This window comes from Zootermopsis nevadensis, unplaced genomic scaffold, assembly GCF_977971745.1.
Source record: "Zootermopsis nevadensis isolate Lab colony 2312 unplaced genomic scaffold, Znev_1.0 Znev_ptg000025l, whole genome shotgun sequence".
Classification (NCBI taxonomy): Eukaryota; Metazoa; Arthropoda; class Insecta; order Blattodea; family Termopsidae; genus Zootermopsis; species Zootermopsis nevadensis.
Window position 1 is genome coordinate 2,517,778 of NW_028259157.1, and position 16,479 is coordinate 2,534,256.

Here is a 16,479-nt window from a genome sequence, read left to right on the forward strand (position 1 = left end):
ATATTCATGTGAAAGTCAAGTAATCACGGTTTGTCAGGACATTGCAGACACACTGGATAACGGAGGAAGGTTAGACGCGATTATAATAGATTTTTCGAAGGCCTTCGATTTAGTTCCTCACGATCGGCTGCTTATGAAAATCGCGGCATCGGGCGTGGACTCGAGGATAGTCGTATGGATAAGAGAATTTCTTTTAGGCCGAACGCAGAGAGTTAGAGTAGGAGGGCAATTATCAGAGGAAGTCAGAGTAACATCAGGAGTACCGCAAGGGAGTGTATTGGGTCCACTTCTATTCCTCGCGTACGTAAATGATATTTGGAGGAACATTGAATCGACTATTAGACTTTTTGCAGATGACTGTATAATATATAGGAAAATTATAAATAGTAAAGATATAGAAAAGATGCAGATGGATCTAAACAGTCTGGGGGAGTGGGCGGTTGAAAATGATATGAAAATTAACCCAAGTAAAAGTAAGGCAGTTAGTTTCACGAGAAGTCGGGTGAAGGAACCACTAAACTATTCGTTACGGGACCAAATAATTCCGGAAGTGAGCAGTTGTAAATACTTGGGAATTATCTTAAGCAGCGATTTAAGCTGGGCTGATCAAGTAAATTATACGGTGAAAAAAGCCTGGAAGGCACTTCATTTTACAATGCGTGTTCTCAAAAAGGGGAATAGTAACACTAAAAGTCTAGCCTACACATCACTAGTGCGTCCGATTCTGGAATATGGGGCGGCGTGCTGGGATCCTTACAGGGAGGGGCAGATAAATGCGTTAGAACGGGTGCAAAGGAAAGCATGTAAATTTGCATATCACAGGAGCGATTCGAACTGGGAAACCCTGGCACAGCGTAGAAAGATAGCACGAATATGTGCTCTCTTCAAGGCGTACACGGGAGATCGGGCATGGAAAGCTATAGGTGTCAGATTGCAAAGGCCATACTACCTGAGCAGAGTCGATCATATTCGGAAAGTTAGGAGCAGAAAACAAAGAACAGATATCGGAAAATATTCCTTTGTAAATAGGACCATCCAACTCTGGAACCAGCTACCTGCTGAGGTTTTAGGGACTCTCTCCTGTAAACCAAGTACGTTTAGGAAGAAGGTTAGGAAAGTGATAAATGAGGTGAAGTAAAGGGAATAGATGGGTGGGTGCAGTGAAGGGGGGTAAATTGGGGTGAGGATGGGAAGGTTTCATAAGTGTAGTGAAGTGAAGAGAAGGTCCTGATGAAACGTGTGATTCATTACTGTTACTGACTTATGTCTAGTTGGTATTAATTTTTAAGTTATGTACTTTAGGTTATACGGTTTTGTAATATTATGAGCTGTTTTATTTTGAGTGTGGTGTGTTGTTTTGTTGTGTCTTATTGTTCTTGTTGTGCCTTATGCTTTTTGTGTCTCATTGTTTTTGTTGTGTCATGTCTTTTTGTCTTACTGTATTGTTGTGTCTCATTGCTTTGTTGTGTCTTATTGTTCTTGTTGTGCCTTATGTTTTTTGTGTCTCATTGTTTTGTTGTCTTATTGTTTTGTTGTGTCTTATGTCTTTTTGTCTTACTGTTTTGTTGTGTCTCATTGTTCTGTTGTTTCTTATTGTTATTGTTTGTGTTGTCTTATGTTTTTTGTGTTATTGTTTTGTTCTGTTTCATTGTTCTCTTGTTTCTTATTGTTTTTGTTGTCTTATGATTTTTGTGTCTTATTGTTTTGTTCTGTCTCATTGTTCTGTTGTTTCTTATTGTTTTTGTTGTCTTATGTTTTGTTGTGTCTTATTGTAGGACCACTGCCACCGGGTAAAAACCCATTTGCAGTCAAATAAATAAAAAATAATATCCAAGAAAATTTTTATTCAAATGAAGAATTACATTATTTTGTTATGTATTAACTTCCATTATCTTCATCTCTATTAGGTCCAAATACTTTCCTGTGCCCTGTGTCACTAATACACAACGCATTTAACATTTTAAATTCATAAACTCATGCAACATAAAGCAAAACTTCCAGCACGACCTCCGTGTGAAGTAATCATGTTTAAATTAAAAAATGAATGTGTAGCATGCTTCCCAGGTGAAACAACTCGGCAGAGACATAAATGGTGAGATTCGAGGGCGCCTGCAGTCCCAACACTTTCTAAGCACCAGACATAACACAAGACTGGCAATTAAATTACCGTAATTGGGGTTAAACGGTTACCAAGATGAGCTGAGCATTACTAATTTAAACAGAGGTAGCCTTATTGTTATCATGACGCTTCAAGAGAGCGCAGTCCTTCGCTGAGAAACAAATATAATCATAACATGTAAATTAAATTTTAGGCTGAATAATAAATTACTCTAACATATCGTATTTCGTGATTTATAGCACTAAAATACATGTAGACATAAAATTTAATCACGGGTATGAAAACGTTTGTGTTGTCGACATAAAGTTAAATCACAGATATAACAAATGTTTGTGAAGTGAGACACGAATTTGAAACACTTTACCCATCTGACCCTAATTTTCCATAGTCTATCAAAGTGAGGCAGTAACTACATCTTAATCAATTAAACCTATGTTCAGTAATTATATGTAATTAACTCCATGAAAAAACTTATCAAGAAATTAATAGTCGCTCAACAAACGTAGGTATCCCCCGTTTTTTATGGAACCATCACATTCATTCCCGTGTTAACAAGTCTTCAGCTCAACCTATGTCCCACATATAAACAACATTCTCAAATCCGCTTTCCTTTGCATATATTTTAATATTATCACTCTTTCCTCTCCTACATCTTTCAAGTGGTCCCTCACCTTATGTTTTCTCACTAGGACTGTGTGCATGGAGAAGTGTTGTGCTTTCTTTGCGGTACGGACTGAATTATTAATAACAGAAGAGTGCCAGTAAACTATTAAAAAAAGATTCTAGAAACATTTTTCCTACTTATCTTTCTTGACCGAAAGATTATCATATCGTTGAATATCCCAGAAAAGTAGAATCGCAGGACCCAAGAACACTTTTCGTTACAGTATTACCTGCAGCAATTCGTTTAAAATATATTTGGTAAAAACATTACTTGTTTCTTCTCTATGAATGAATTAGTACTCCTGTCACTGTATGCAGTCAGAAAATTATTACAGCACGGAAGTGCTCAGAAAAGAAAGTTCATTCAAATACTTCTCTAATCTACACAACTAGACCTCAGTTCCACATCAGCTTTGCTTCGTAAAGTGCCTTTGTACACTTAGAATTGTCAGGAATGGATACCATAACTTAACACGGCACACCACAACATAAGTTTAGAAGGACTGGGAGCGGTTAGGTTAGATTTGGGTTAAGTTAAGTTTGGTTTCGTTTGGTTTTGTTAGGTTGTTTTAGGTTAAGTTACGTTGGATTAATTTAGGAAATTATATTAACGTTAATACTGGTTAGGTTATGTTACGGATTTAGGTAATTTAAGAGTATCCACTGCGCATTATCCACATCGTAAGGTTTGGTAGCTACGCTCGGCGTCGATTTTCCAGTGAGGACATAAACTGCCTAAACAAATACGATCCTTCTTCGCTGGAACCACATTTCTGAATGAAAACTAAAAACTATGAAACAATGCAAAAAAATTTAATAATTTCCCCACAATTTTAAGTTTCCTTTTATGTTGTAGGTTTTCATATCGAGTAAAACAGAAATGACACTCCTAGATTGTTAACTACAATATCACTATTACCCAAACAAAAATTTCCTCCTAATTTTTTCATGTTCATTTGAACTCTTACGCTTTTCATTAATAATATTACATTATCTAATTACCTATTAGTTGATGCCCTTATTTCTTGTTATTTTAATAATAAAAATTATTATTAATTTCGTGGAAGAGTCCTTCTTGAAAGCTGACGATCGCCCAGCTGCTCAAAAAGTTACCGGACTTTTTACGGAAGTTCCATTATGGTATATGAGCCCTCCACAGGCGCCTATCCTCAGGCAACTGAATCCAGTCCACACCCACATATTCTATTTATTTATGATTCGTCTTAATGTAGCCCCCCCATCCAAGCCGTGGTCTGACAATACATCTCTTTCAATCCATTTTTCCAATGAATGTTCTGTGGACCTGTGTATTTCTCCCATCTAATTCTCCTTGATGTGATTTTGCTAATAATATTTGTGAAGTTACATTCTTGTTTCTTGTTTATGCAGAATACCATTCTGTATGTTCCATTGTAACACCAATTGAGGCTTGCGTTCCGGTTGGGTGTTGTACCACAAGCACATTGATTTGTAATTTCTTTTTGGGGTATTCTCGGTCGTGACTCTCGGCGTTTCTGTGTACATGCACTTTCGGCGCCCTGCTGTCATAAGGAAACTGCCCACTACGAAGCTGAAAGCCAGGGCTAGGGCTCCGACGTGCCGGTAATGACTTGTAGTTTGGAGATCTGGTTTGCTGTATGCCACTTTGACTGTACGCCCGCGCTAAAGCTCGGTATCAATATGGACACCCGGGGGGAGCCCGGGGTGCTCAGGTTGGTTAACTAGGGCTGGACCGGGCCAGAGAGGAAACTCAACAGCCAGAAAAGTCCCGTGGAGTTGTGATGGGATCGCGCATGAAGAGTGGGAGCTGCTTTGGGGCAGACCTGAAGTCACCGGCGATCCAAGCTACCGGCACGTTTACTACGTCAACCCCGGCCCAGGGAGCAGTTTTAGGGGGGGAGGATGAGCCATGCCTCATGGCTCGAAGTGGCTTATCTCCCCTCTCTAAGTTCTTTGGAGTCGGCGGCTTCGAGACCCTGATGAGACAGCAGGGCAGAAGGACAGTCTGTGTGTGTCCGCCGGAGAGAGAACGACTCGAGGAGAAAGTCGGAAGGCAAGTCAGGGTTTGTGGGGGTTTAGTTGGGTCTCTGGAGTCGGATACCCAGCCGGAGTTTGAGCCCTGAAAGGTGTTTTGATTCTGTTTATTTTATATTTAAATATTTTTCATTAAATAATATACTTCGGTTATTCGAAGTAGTTTCATTTGGTTTTCTTTTAACTTTTCACCGCTTTACCCTCCCCAAGCCGTACCACCTCCCGGCCTGGGACGATCGTGGCCTCAGTAACGAAATATGGCAATCCCCTCCTCCAGCCTCCATATGAGACGAGGTTATTACAGCGGTGAAAATATCAGTATTAGTCTTTCAGGTTGTAACGTCGTTTGGACTTGTAGATATCAGCATTTCGGAAAACATTCTGCTTTCGGTCCTGAAGATGGATCAAAAATGTTATTCCGAAACGATGGTATCTACGAACAAGTCCACATGACGTTACAGCCCCCCAGAGAACCAAAATGTACTGCTCCATTCTCCTCCTCACATCTTCATAAGCCAAAATAATATCCTCGGAATCTTGTTCTCAAAGACTCTCAATCTAGGTCCTTACGTGTATATAAGAGATCTGGTACCGAACCCACATAAAGCAACTTCAATAAATAGTTTTATATTGCGCTTTCAGATCAAACACGCCAAGACATCCGATGTTATTTCTTACAAGAAGTGTTCATTTTGTTGACCACAAATGTCTTCTTGCGAATGTCCGCTTAGGAACACACCCAGTCCGCAACAAACGGGAAATTGTGTTTATCTGCCCTTGTATCTCTTGTCGAAGCACTTCAGTTTTTCATTGTACTTTAACAGCGCCTGTCGACGTGAAGAATTGATGTATTCACACTTGACCTTTTCCGATAACCGCTTTGATTTATAATCTCAACAACCAGAGCCTAACTACCCGAGTTTCAAAGCTTCAAACGGCGTGATTTTACGTACTTGTAGAAATTTACACTGGTCTCTGAAGAAAAGAAGGCATAGTTCCGTGCGTTATTCGAGACTGTACGATCAGTTTCAGATTTAAAGAGATTCAGCTCAGACATCGGCTACCTGCTGGGAAACTTCAGAACAGAAATTTGTAACAACTATTAAATGACTGTCGCAACACTGCCTTATTTTTAGCTCAATATTTTTGTTGATGAAGTTTGTAGCACTGTTTACTAAAATTATCCAACGCTAAAAGTAGTGCGTTTTGGGTACCCATAACGTTGGCACGTGTTCAAAACGGACGATATTTGGTTAATGAAGAATTTTTCCTAAATATAATGCGGTCACATGCATTAAAAAGATGAGATTCGTTGGCTGTACTGAGATTCTGAAACAGATTGAGACCAAGCCGTAGAACAAACGACCTCGGCACAACATAAAGTTAGTACACATTAGCATTTTTGATAATATCATGTTAGTAAGTTCTGGGGCTGCGAGGATTTATAGATACTCAAGTTCTTGCAGCCACTACGAGCATTGTGATTTTCACGGCTGAACAGGAGCTCCCGAGAAACGTTATTGTTATTCAAGGCAATTCCCCAGTCCAAAAGTCACGAATAAGTTCCGGCCTCTGTGCAACACTGAGGCTTACGTAACTCAACAACAACAACACTTGCAGTCCCTATCTAGCCTCAAGTGACTAATTTCTGATCAGATATCTGCATATAATATTACGAAAAAAGGAGGTTGCACAGCGGTGAACTGAAACATGTTGTTTCTGACTGCAATTAAATTCTATAAGTATATTTAATTCTGAGAGAACGAAGTTCTCAAAATCTACACAGAACAAATTATTGAGTCAATGCGACTGTTCTTAAAAAAGAAACTAAGTTTTTTATAAGGAGGATTATTTCATTGTTAGACAGCGTACAGAACGGCCATTATATTATATTTTTACAATAGGGCGTACATGTTTATTACAACCACCGACCCTTTCCGGCTTTATCGGTCTTTTACTACTTAACAAGAATAAAGCCTTCATTCGCAAATGTACTGTGTAACAATATAAAAAAGTCATAAATTCTTCGAGTTATTTCCGTTACCTAGAGTGTCGTACGAATATCTTAAACATCTTCCTCAGAAAATATTTTTCTAATAATTTTTATTATGTAAAGTACTATCCATTTTCAGTTCCTAAATACGTTCCTTCTGTGACATTTCACTAAAGCAGACATTAATTGTGAGATATGATGTTCCCAAAGCGGTGAAAATGTCGATGTTGGTCTTCTGGGTTGTAAAGCCTTGTAGACTTATAGGTAGATACCAACTTTTGGGGGGAAACACAGATTACAGGGCTGAAGATTCAGACATATTCCTACTAAAACTTGGTATCCACCCACAAGCCCACTCTATGCCACAGTGCAGAAGACCAACATCGTACATTAACTTAGTAGCCCGCTTATTCGACCTGACACATTGAACAGATATGCGTAAACGCTCATGAAAGGGTTTTAGAAGGACATGGCATATACCATAGGAGCATAAATTGCTGGCAACATACCTGGGTGTCGTTCCAGTACATATGTAGCATGTAGTTGCGAAGAACCGTTGGATTTTCGTTGATGTGGTCGACAGCCAGCATCACAGACGGCATTACCCCGCGTCCCACTCGTGATTCAGGAACATGATGGCCGTACGGGAAGAAACCAGCTATGTAGACGTCTCGGCGCTTGTTGCCAGGTAAGTTCGGCTTCTGACACGTCACTTCCGACAGCGTGAGGCACAGCAGCGCCACGATGCAGACGATCTTTCTCAAAGCGGTCATTATGGGGCTAGTTCTGTGTAAAAAACTTCACTGTCTTGAAACTATGGTAGATTACTTCACTATCGTCTGTGTTTAAGATAGCTTTATATTCAATTAGTCACTACGATTGAAAGTCTAAACAACTTTCGAACTTATTTCTTTACACAACATGCTGTAATATCTTTATCAGGGTGAATCGTGTACGTACTTAATCTCAGTCTAATGTTATTTGTTCTAATCTTAAATTAAATTCTATGACATGTTAAGAAAAGTAAATACTTTATAATTTGCGCAAGAGTCTGTTTTCAGTTGGAAATAAAATGCGATGAATTTTGTGAAATATTTTCTCATTTACGTTCGAACACTTTCTACTTAATGTCTTACGACTTTTGATAATACACTCAATAAACGTTTATCCATGTAAACATTCTGTGAAGCTTTCCTTTTATATAACAATATTTCTGAAAATTCATTTAAGTATGCCTCTGTTTACAGTTTTGAAAGTAATCTCACGTAGCCTTGAACACTTATCACCTACCATAGAATTTCACTTCTGTATAACTTATAATAAGGAATATTAATGGTGAGTTATTGTGGAAAATTTGTTTGATGAAAACGTTTGACGCCATAGCTGATATTGTATTGTTGCAATTGGTTCGTCATGAGCTACAGGGCTTTGTGCGTGTTGTTGCTAATGGCACTAACCATTCGCCACTTCATTTCCTGTGTTAACGTCTAATAATCTGAGCCACTTTACAATTCAAGAAGAAAACAATGACGAAGAACACGGAAAACAACTATTCGATACACCAATCTCAGCGTGAGACATGGAAATAAGAGACGTATTTTTATCTTCACTTCGTGTATTACTAACTCTTCAGTTCGTGATAATAACACCAGGATGCACTGGTCTTCCTTGTAATATTGTCTGACCAACATCCGCGAAGTATTGCCATACTCCTTCACCAGTCACTTCATCAATCACAGGTGTTTAAAGTTTTTCTGTTACTCACTCGCAATAAAAGAAGACAATTTATCTCTGTTGTACAGTCCGCCATCATAAATATCGTCTGCATTTCACAAGACGTCTAGCATTTCCTTCACCTCGTGACCCACTAGAAAATTCTGCGATCAGGATTTGTTCTTCACTTCGAGAAATACAGAATCAGTTTCACTTAATTCACTGTGGTGTCGTAAAATCATTGTTGCAGTAATTTATCACACATCATGACCTCATTTATCCGCATCTGTTTTTAGAATACTCAGAGGGATTCCCCAAAGGCAATGGCAGAGATTTATAAACTGTTTGCTTTAACGACATTCAATTCCGTAATATTCCCAGTTGCTCAACGGTAGTTATCGGTCTCAGAGCAATGCATCTTCAAGTCATTACATAACACAATCAACTTAACAGGCGACATTCAAAGGAAGCCAGGAACGTGAGGAACGGAAGTCCTTTTTATCATTTATGTTTTACATTTCTCCTCTTCCTTTGTCTCTGCTGTCGGCGTGCACAGCCGTCTCACCGCAGCTCACTGTAATAAGACAAAATCAACATTTGTTTTAGCAGAAAACAATTAGATACATCAAACTACTAATTAAGACCTTTAAGACCTATCTGCCACACAACAAATTGAAACGTTTCAATATCCTTCATATAAAATATGTTTTATTCCTCAGTATCAGTTTTAAACTGGTTAAACTTGCAATAATTAATGCAAATATCTAAAACAGCGTCAGTATTCAATAACTTTAATAGTAACTGCACGTTGTTATGAGAATGATACTAATAAATTTAATTGATTTTAGAACTAAAATAAAGTAATAGACTAGAACAGGTTTTGCAAAAATAACCTATACAACAAATTAAAATGATATTCATGAGAAAGTTAGGAGAAGACAAAATTCTGGAAATGCTTGCTACTTCTCAGTTCAAAATATTTTGTCTTCCCGTCTGATTTCTATGAACCTGAAGATTAAAATATACAAAACAGTAATTCTGCCCATTCTTTTGCATGGGTGCGAAACACGGTCTCTCACTCTGAGGGAGGAACATACATTGCAGGTGTTTGAGAATAGGGTGTTGAGGAGGATATTTGGGCCTAGGAGAGAAGACGATGGGGTCTGGAGAAAACTGCATAATGATGAGCTTCAAAATGTGTACTCCTCCCCCAGTATTGTCAGGGTGATTAAGTCGAGAAGAATGAGATGGGCGGGGCATGTATCGCGCATGGATGGGACAAGAGGTTTGTACCGGGTATTGGTTGGGAAACCTCAAGGGAAGAGACCGCTGGGGAGACCTAGACGTAGATGGGAGGATAATATCAAGCGGGATCTATGGGAGATAGGAGTTGAAGGAGACTTGATTTTGTTGGCCCAGGACAGGGTCAGGTGGTGGGCTTTGGTTAATTCGGTGATGAACCTTCGGCTTCCGTAAGTCATCTTGTTAGTCAGTTAACCTATGCGTAATGTTACAATTATCTTTTACATTTAAACGTATCGTTTAGTTCTATTATAAATTATGAATCATAGAACATTTCATATATAATGATTACAACAAAAACAGGGCATTTAATGACTAAAATCAACAAACGTGCACTGAACACATGAGAATTACATTTTCAAACAACTAGCATAAAGATTCCGGCGCGTTTACTCTGTTATTAATCTACATTTTAAATTCGTGAATGCCAACTTTGATACGCTCCTCCATAAATAGCGTAAAACAGGAGCGACGGACATGCAAGCCCCTCCAGTATATATATATATATATATATATATATATATATATATATATATACACACACATATAATTTGATCAAAATCAGTTTGGCATCACTCTAGCCACAAACCATCACTAAGTCACTTCTGTTTAATTACCTTGAAAACTGTAACAGTATAGAAAAACTTTCGAAATATTTTTTCACTCCAGAGTTACGCTGGACATTCGCTCCAAAACGCCTGTACACATCTTCATTAAAATAACCCGATACTGTTCTCCAATTTTAGCAATATTGGAAAATATCGCTAAATGTCTATAAAACTGCCAAATATCAAATTGTATACAATTTATTTTATCCATTCACGAGTGTTATGCGAATGGGCGATCCGCAGAGCCTAAAATGAGCTCAAAACACTCGGGCCATTTCAGGGTAGCTTTGTCATTGCATTTGCATCAGAAAATACAACAACAGTTACTGCATAAAGCTTTGATATTATAAAAAGCGTACTTCTAATTCAACACCAATCAAAATCGAAATCATTTTCTCCACTCATTTTCAGTTTAATTTGTTAGAAGTGTGAACGGATCATTTTCTTCTGAAGTGAAATCTGCGTGTCTTTTTCGACAAGTTATAAGACGACTGGACAACAGAAACGATCCGCTTAATTATCGTTATAACGTCATGAAGAAAATGTAGTCATGAAAATAAAATGGTAAATTATTTGAAGACTTTCCTTGTAGAGTACTTAAGCTCATGGGATAAACACTTCTTATATAATTTGAGATAGGCTTTTATCACGGAAGTAAATGTGTTGATGTTTCTCTAGTTTTAACGCCATGTGAACAGGCAGATAGATATACTTTCAGAGAAACATAGCCTACCGTCTTCATCTATACCCATGAAGATGGAGACAGTATGGTTTGCGAAACGTTGGTGTCTTCCTACCAGTCCACACACCGTTACAACCCCAAACATTGACACTTCTTACACTAATCTACAATTACAGCTTGAATCCCGGCAGGTGTTCAAGACAGTAGGATTTTCTGTATTTTTCTTAAGTCACGAAAATTTTAAGTTTAGACAGCCCATTTCAAACATTATTCAAATCTAAACAATTTAGATGGCGGAACGAGAGGTAGGATAATAAGCATTTATCTTTCCTCCTAGCTATTACACTATGCTTTACAAAACGAAGACTGGAGTTAAATCCCAAAGCACACAGGGAAGGTGCATTCATGCTAACCATGTCAGCCGTGTTAGTATAGCTAACGCTTTAGAAAGTGAAAAATTAGTCTTCTGTTTTCTTTCCTGGTCCTGTGGTACTTCACACATTGGAACACAGCAGAACCGAATAGACAAAATTTCATACTCAGCCAGCTCCAAACAACTAAGCGTTGTTAGTCAACTAGTCGAGGTTGGCGCTCGAACCGCAAGCCATATTACTGTTAGCTTTGCTTCTAGCTAAATGTATTTAGCACTAAAATAAATGTCAAAAATTTTACTTGAAACTTCACCGCAATTAACCTTGCATACAAAACCGACGAAATAAAATAAAAATGTCATCTCAGCAGATTTGTTATTACACGAATTTCCATGCACGGACATGACAGTGACGGTGTCCTGCGGTGCAGTTGCGATTATGGGGGTTATTATGATGTGTCTTTAGCTACCAGTAAAAGCAGATTAAATAATAAACTAAGAAAGCTGCGCAATACAATCCCGATTTTAAAATATAAAAAAGGATAACAAAAATATTAAAAATAAATAACTACAAACTGAACACGTTGACCAATTTTCACTCCTGTAAATAACAGACCTAACCATTAACCTCCATTTTATGCAAAACAGCAGTATATATGATAGTCTTAAGGATAATGTTACAAATAAAATGACAACGACAATAAAGACCAAACAGAAACCGACATTTGACGAAGATGTATTCAGCAACAAGACACCACATTAAGCTCATCACTAGGTCTTACAGAATAACACAGCCAAGCAGTTCCATTATGATCACCTAAATAGAAAATCGAGAAAAATTCATTCGAAACAAATTGCCTTGGAAATCGAACATACAGCGCTCTATTTAAGAATAAAAGTAAAGGCACATATCAAACCAAGCATAACATTAACAAAAAAGAAAAATAGATAAAGGAAGAAGTTTTTCTGATCTTATACACAAAACAAGACAGAACTTAACTAAACGCACAAAGGAAGCATCAACAATACCTTATGTATAGGCATGATCCAGTTCATGTGACACCATGCGTGTGTTTTTTTTTCTCTCTGCAGATTTTCACTACACTAGAATCTTTGTAGCAGTAACATACTTTTGTAATTGTGATTGTTCAAGATACGTCGTGGCAAAGTAAATTTTACGCATTCCTCGACTTTAGTAAAATATATTGCAATTATTCCAGTTAGTTTAACTGTTTATAAACTTTTGCATTTCACATAAATTAGGCCACTCGACTCAAGGTATAGACATAATGATTCATTAATTACGACTGTGAGCTAAAAGTAAGTGAGTTTTGTGGGTGTTTAATTCGATTAGAGAAAGGAGAATTCGCGTTATGAACGCCAAGATTCATTTGTGCTAATCTGCTACACAGCATTTTCTATGCAAATGGTGCATTTTAAACAAACTCTAACAAGCATACAATGAGTTTCTCTGACAATATTTAAGTTAATTTTTACGGAGAAGTAAACAAACTGCAATTAAAAAGAAAAGCTTTCTTTTAATGAAAGTAGGATAAAAAATTACGATGCAGTTTGGAAGGAGAGGTAAAAATTATTGACATCGTGTCTCTTAAGTGGCCTTTTCAGTTCGTTCTATGTTTGATTAAGTAACGAGAGATACTCAAAGCAGGCCACTTCTAACAAACTTTGCTGCGTGCAAAAAAAAATCAAACCACTATTCTGGATTTATCAAAGAACAGTTACACTGAACTCCAGAAACAGTTACGAACGGTAAATATCACAAAGAAATGCAGCAGTTTCTGGATTGGTTCCTTGTACCTTAGCATCTCATGACAAACAAAATAAAATGAATTTCGGTCCTGAAAATAGCAATGTTTCAACAGAGCCACAATATGAGCACTCCTGCTTTGTATTCGGGAGGTCTCGGATTCAAACCTCGGTCCAAAGACTTGCTATGTTGACTGCGGTTGTTCCTGGTTTTTCCCAGTCCCTCCAGGCATATCCTGAGACAGTGCCTTATCACGGGCAGTGGACGCTTCTTTCAACATACTTTCCAATTCATTATAATCCAATCATTCGTAGCTACATTGTTTTAGGTAACTGACAGTATCCTTAAATAAACCATATACACAAACTTCTCGCATCACAGATCTGAGAGACACAAAGTTTGTATAACAACAAAATCAGAAAGATGTACTCTTTGACGTAAACTAAAATTCTCTTTACGCCACAACATGGGTGATGACGTCAACAAGGCAACCAAGTGAATAATAAATGCAACAATTATAAAGTCATCATTCTTGTCTAAGGTATTTGTTGTAAAAATAAAGTCATTTTAACAGTGTGCTCCAAGGTAATTTCTCTAACAATGTAAAGTTACTAAACAAGAATCATCTACGAATGAATCATGATATTCTTGCAGAAGAAATAAATCTTTTGATTTGTCATTACATAAAGCATCAACTATAACCTACAATATTGAATTTTATAACTATAAAAAGGGCCATTAACACTTTTAGAATTTAGAATTTTAAAAACTCGCAGCTCCAGTGTTCACCAGCCTGCTACAATAGTCAGTTGTCTGCGGAGAACAGAAGATGGGACTCAAATCATAGATCATGTTTTTGGCTACAGATATGCGGCAAAGAATAGCATCACTCTTCTCGAACTGACGCATTCCTATCTTTCTTTTTTCTGCTTTGGCAGGCCTAAATCCAATTTTTGTTCTCCGAATCATCAATTAAAAGTAACAGTTTACACTGCCATTATTCAATGCACACTATGCCGTAACAATTACAAAATAAGATTTTCTATTACACTTCAATACTCATGCTGAGCTTCGGTTAAATATATTTATTTAAGGTTTATTTAACGACACTGTCAATAGCTCATATTACATATAGTCGAATGATATAAACTGGGATTAAAATTGTGACCTAATTTGAGATACTATCCCAGCATGTCTGGAGGGAATGAGTAAAGCCACGAAACCCAAAATCAGGTCAGCCGGTCCCCGGGCAGATATCTGAATTCGAGATCTCCCGAATATGCAGTAGTAGTGTCAACCACTCGGCTGTGACGTTCGGTAGTCAATATCATGCGGTAATCATTAAAAGTAAACATTAATTACTGGAGAGGGGTTTCGGTTAGTATGAAAGCACACACATGTATTATGCACGTATGTTTGTATGTGTGTGTTTAAACATCGAGAAACAAATAACATGAAATTAGACGACTGTGGCAAATCATTCACATCATCTGTGCATCTCTAATATTAAAGAGCAATCAGAGACAACGAAGCATACAATAATAAAATTTCGATGATAATTACACAGGAGGTAACATCTGATTTCCTTTGCTAGGTCAGTATTTAACTGTCTCCTTTGAATACAGATAAAATAACAGAGTACGAACAATAATTCAATTCAACAGCGAGATTTATAATGAGCAAATACTGTTACGGACTATTAAAAGCACACACACAAAGAAAATAACATATAAAACAAAAATTAATGTACGTTTAATAAAATAAATATATATTACCTATTACACAACAATTAGTGTAAGCAATGAAATTGAAAGGTGTGGCAGCATGGTATATGTATGTTTGGTGCGTGAATATGACAGAATAACCACCAACATCTGGTTCAATGTAACTCATTAAAGTGTTGTCAAGTTACGTAAACATTGTTACAGTACAAAACCTCTGGAAACATCAACAACGACAGTTCGCGGTGGCACAACACCTGGCAACACAGAAGTGTCCGACCGTCTCTCTGGATAAATAAAATTATGATTATGAATAACACAACGACAGTTTGACATTTACGCCATTACAAAAAATCTAAATTACGTTGCCTTCAGCGAAGTGTTCTGGAGGATATACTCCAGCAATTCAACAGTTTTGTAACTTCTAGAAGTACAGGGGAATGTACTCAGAGTTCTGTACTTTCCAAGTTAATCAAAATCTGTGGATGCACGCAAATTACAAGGAACAGAAGCATGCTCTTCCTAAACCTACTGAGCGATGTATAGAGAATTATGAGGTAAGAGTACATCATGGCTCTGAGGCCACGCTACGGCACAGGTAAATATTACAGGCAATAAAGCGATTAAATCCTCAATAGCATTAGTACTTTAAAACGCAATGTAATTTTGCGTGACATCATTAGATGACACAGAAAACCAACACGTTTGTCACTAAATCATTTCCTTACACAGACTGGCCGAATGACGTGGCTAATTAGTTATTATTTTTTTATATTCGGGAGGTCCCCAGTTCAAATCTCAGAACAGAGACAGGTATTTCTGAAGATTTTATCAGTTTTTCCTCAGCCCCTCCATGCAGATTGTGAGATAAGACCTTAAATTACGTCAAGGCAGGTTTTTCATATTTTTCCAATTCATTAATCATAATGAAATTTTGCGCTGTAGAGTCTTGGGCTACTGCCACAATCGTTAAATAAAAATTAGGAAGACGTCCACACGGCCTCCTATCCAGTGTGTATCGGGGTTCCTTCCTCGGATGTGACGTGGTCAGGATGTAAAATTATCTACCCTACATCTTCTGCCAAGTAAAGAATGCAAGGAGCTCTAACTACACTTCCCCAAAATCTTAGTTATGAACCAGGGACTTTACCTTCATCTTGCCGCTCCTAAGAAAGGTATACAAACGCCTGGGATCCGAGACCATCCCTAACGAACGGGCGAAGATGCTACAGGTCTCTTTCGCAATAACGTGTGCCTGTTTTATGGATACGTAATATTATTAATGTAATTTATACCAATCATTTCGAGTATTATCATCGAGCTAAGTTTATGTAGGCTATAGATAACTCAATCAGCATTAAACAACAAAATTCGAAGTTTAAAATTTCTGAGAATGGAATGCACATATTCAAACAAAAAACCTACTCTATAGTATTTAACAGTCTCCTAGAATGTCGCGTCGTCTAGTGTGGTAGGTACTGACAGACGTCTCGGATGTGTTTACCG

The 16,479-nt window shown here is 37.7% G+C and overlaps 1 protein-coding gene and 1 non-coding gene across 5 annotated transcripts in view; one reads left to right on the forward strand and one right to left on the reverse strand.

The window, feature by feature from the left end:
• GABA-B-R2 (gamma-aminobutyric acid type B receptor subunit 2) overlaps window positions 1-16,479 on the reverse strand; it is a 371,273-nt gene that overhangs the window by 340,123 nt on the left and 14,671 nt on the right. For all 4 annotated transcript variants that reach the window (XM_022064896.2, XM_022064895.2, XM_022064894.2 and 1 more), the window contains exon 2: window positions 7,319-9,096. In XM_022064896.2, the coding sequence (XP_021920588.1) occupies window positions 7,319-7,582 (264 nt within the window). In that variant the 5' untranslated portion in view covers window positions 7,583-9,096. The remainder of the gene's footprint in view (window positions 1-7,318; window positions 9,097-16,479) is intronic.
• LOC147872625 (signal recognition particle RNA) lies at window positions 4,333-4,641 on the forward strand. Its single transcript, XR_015537139.1, has one exon.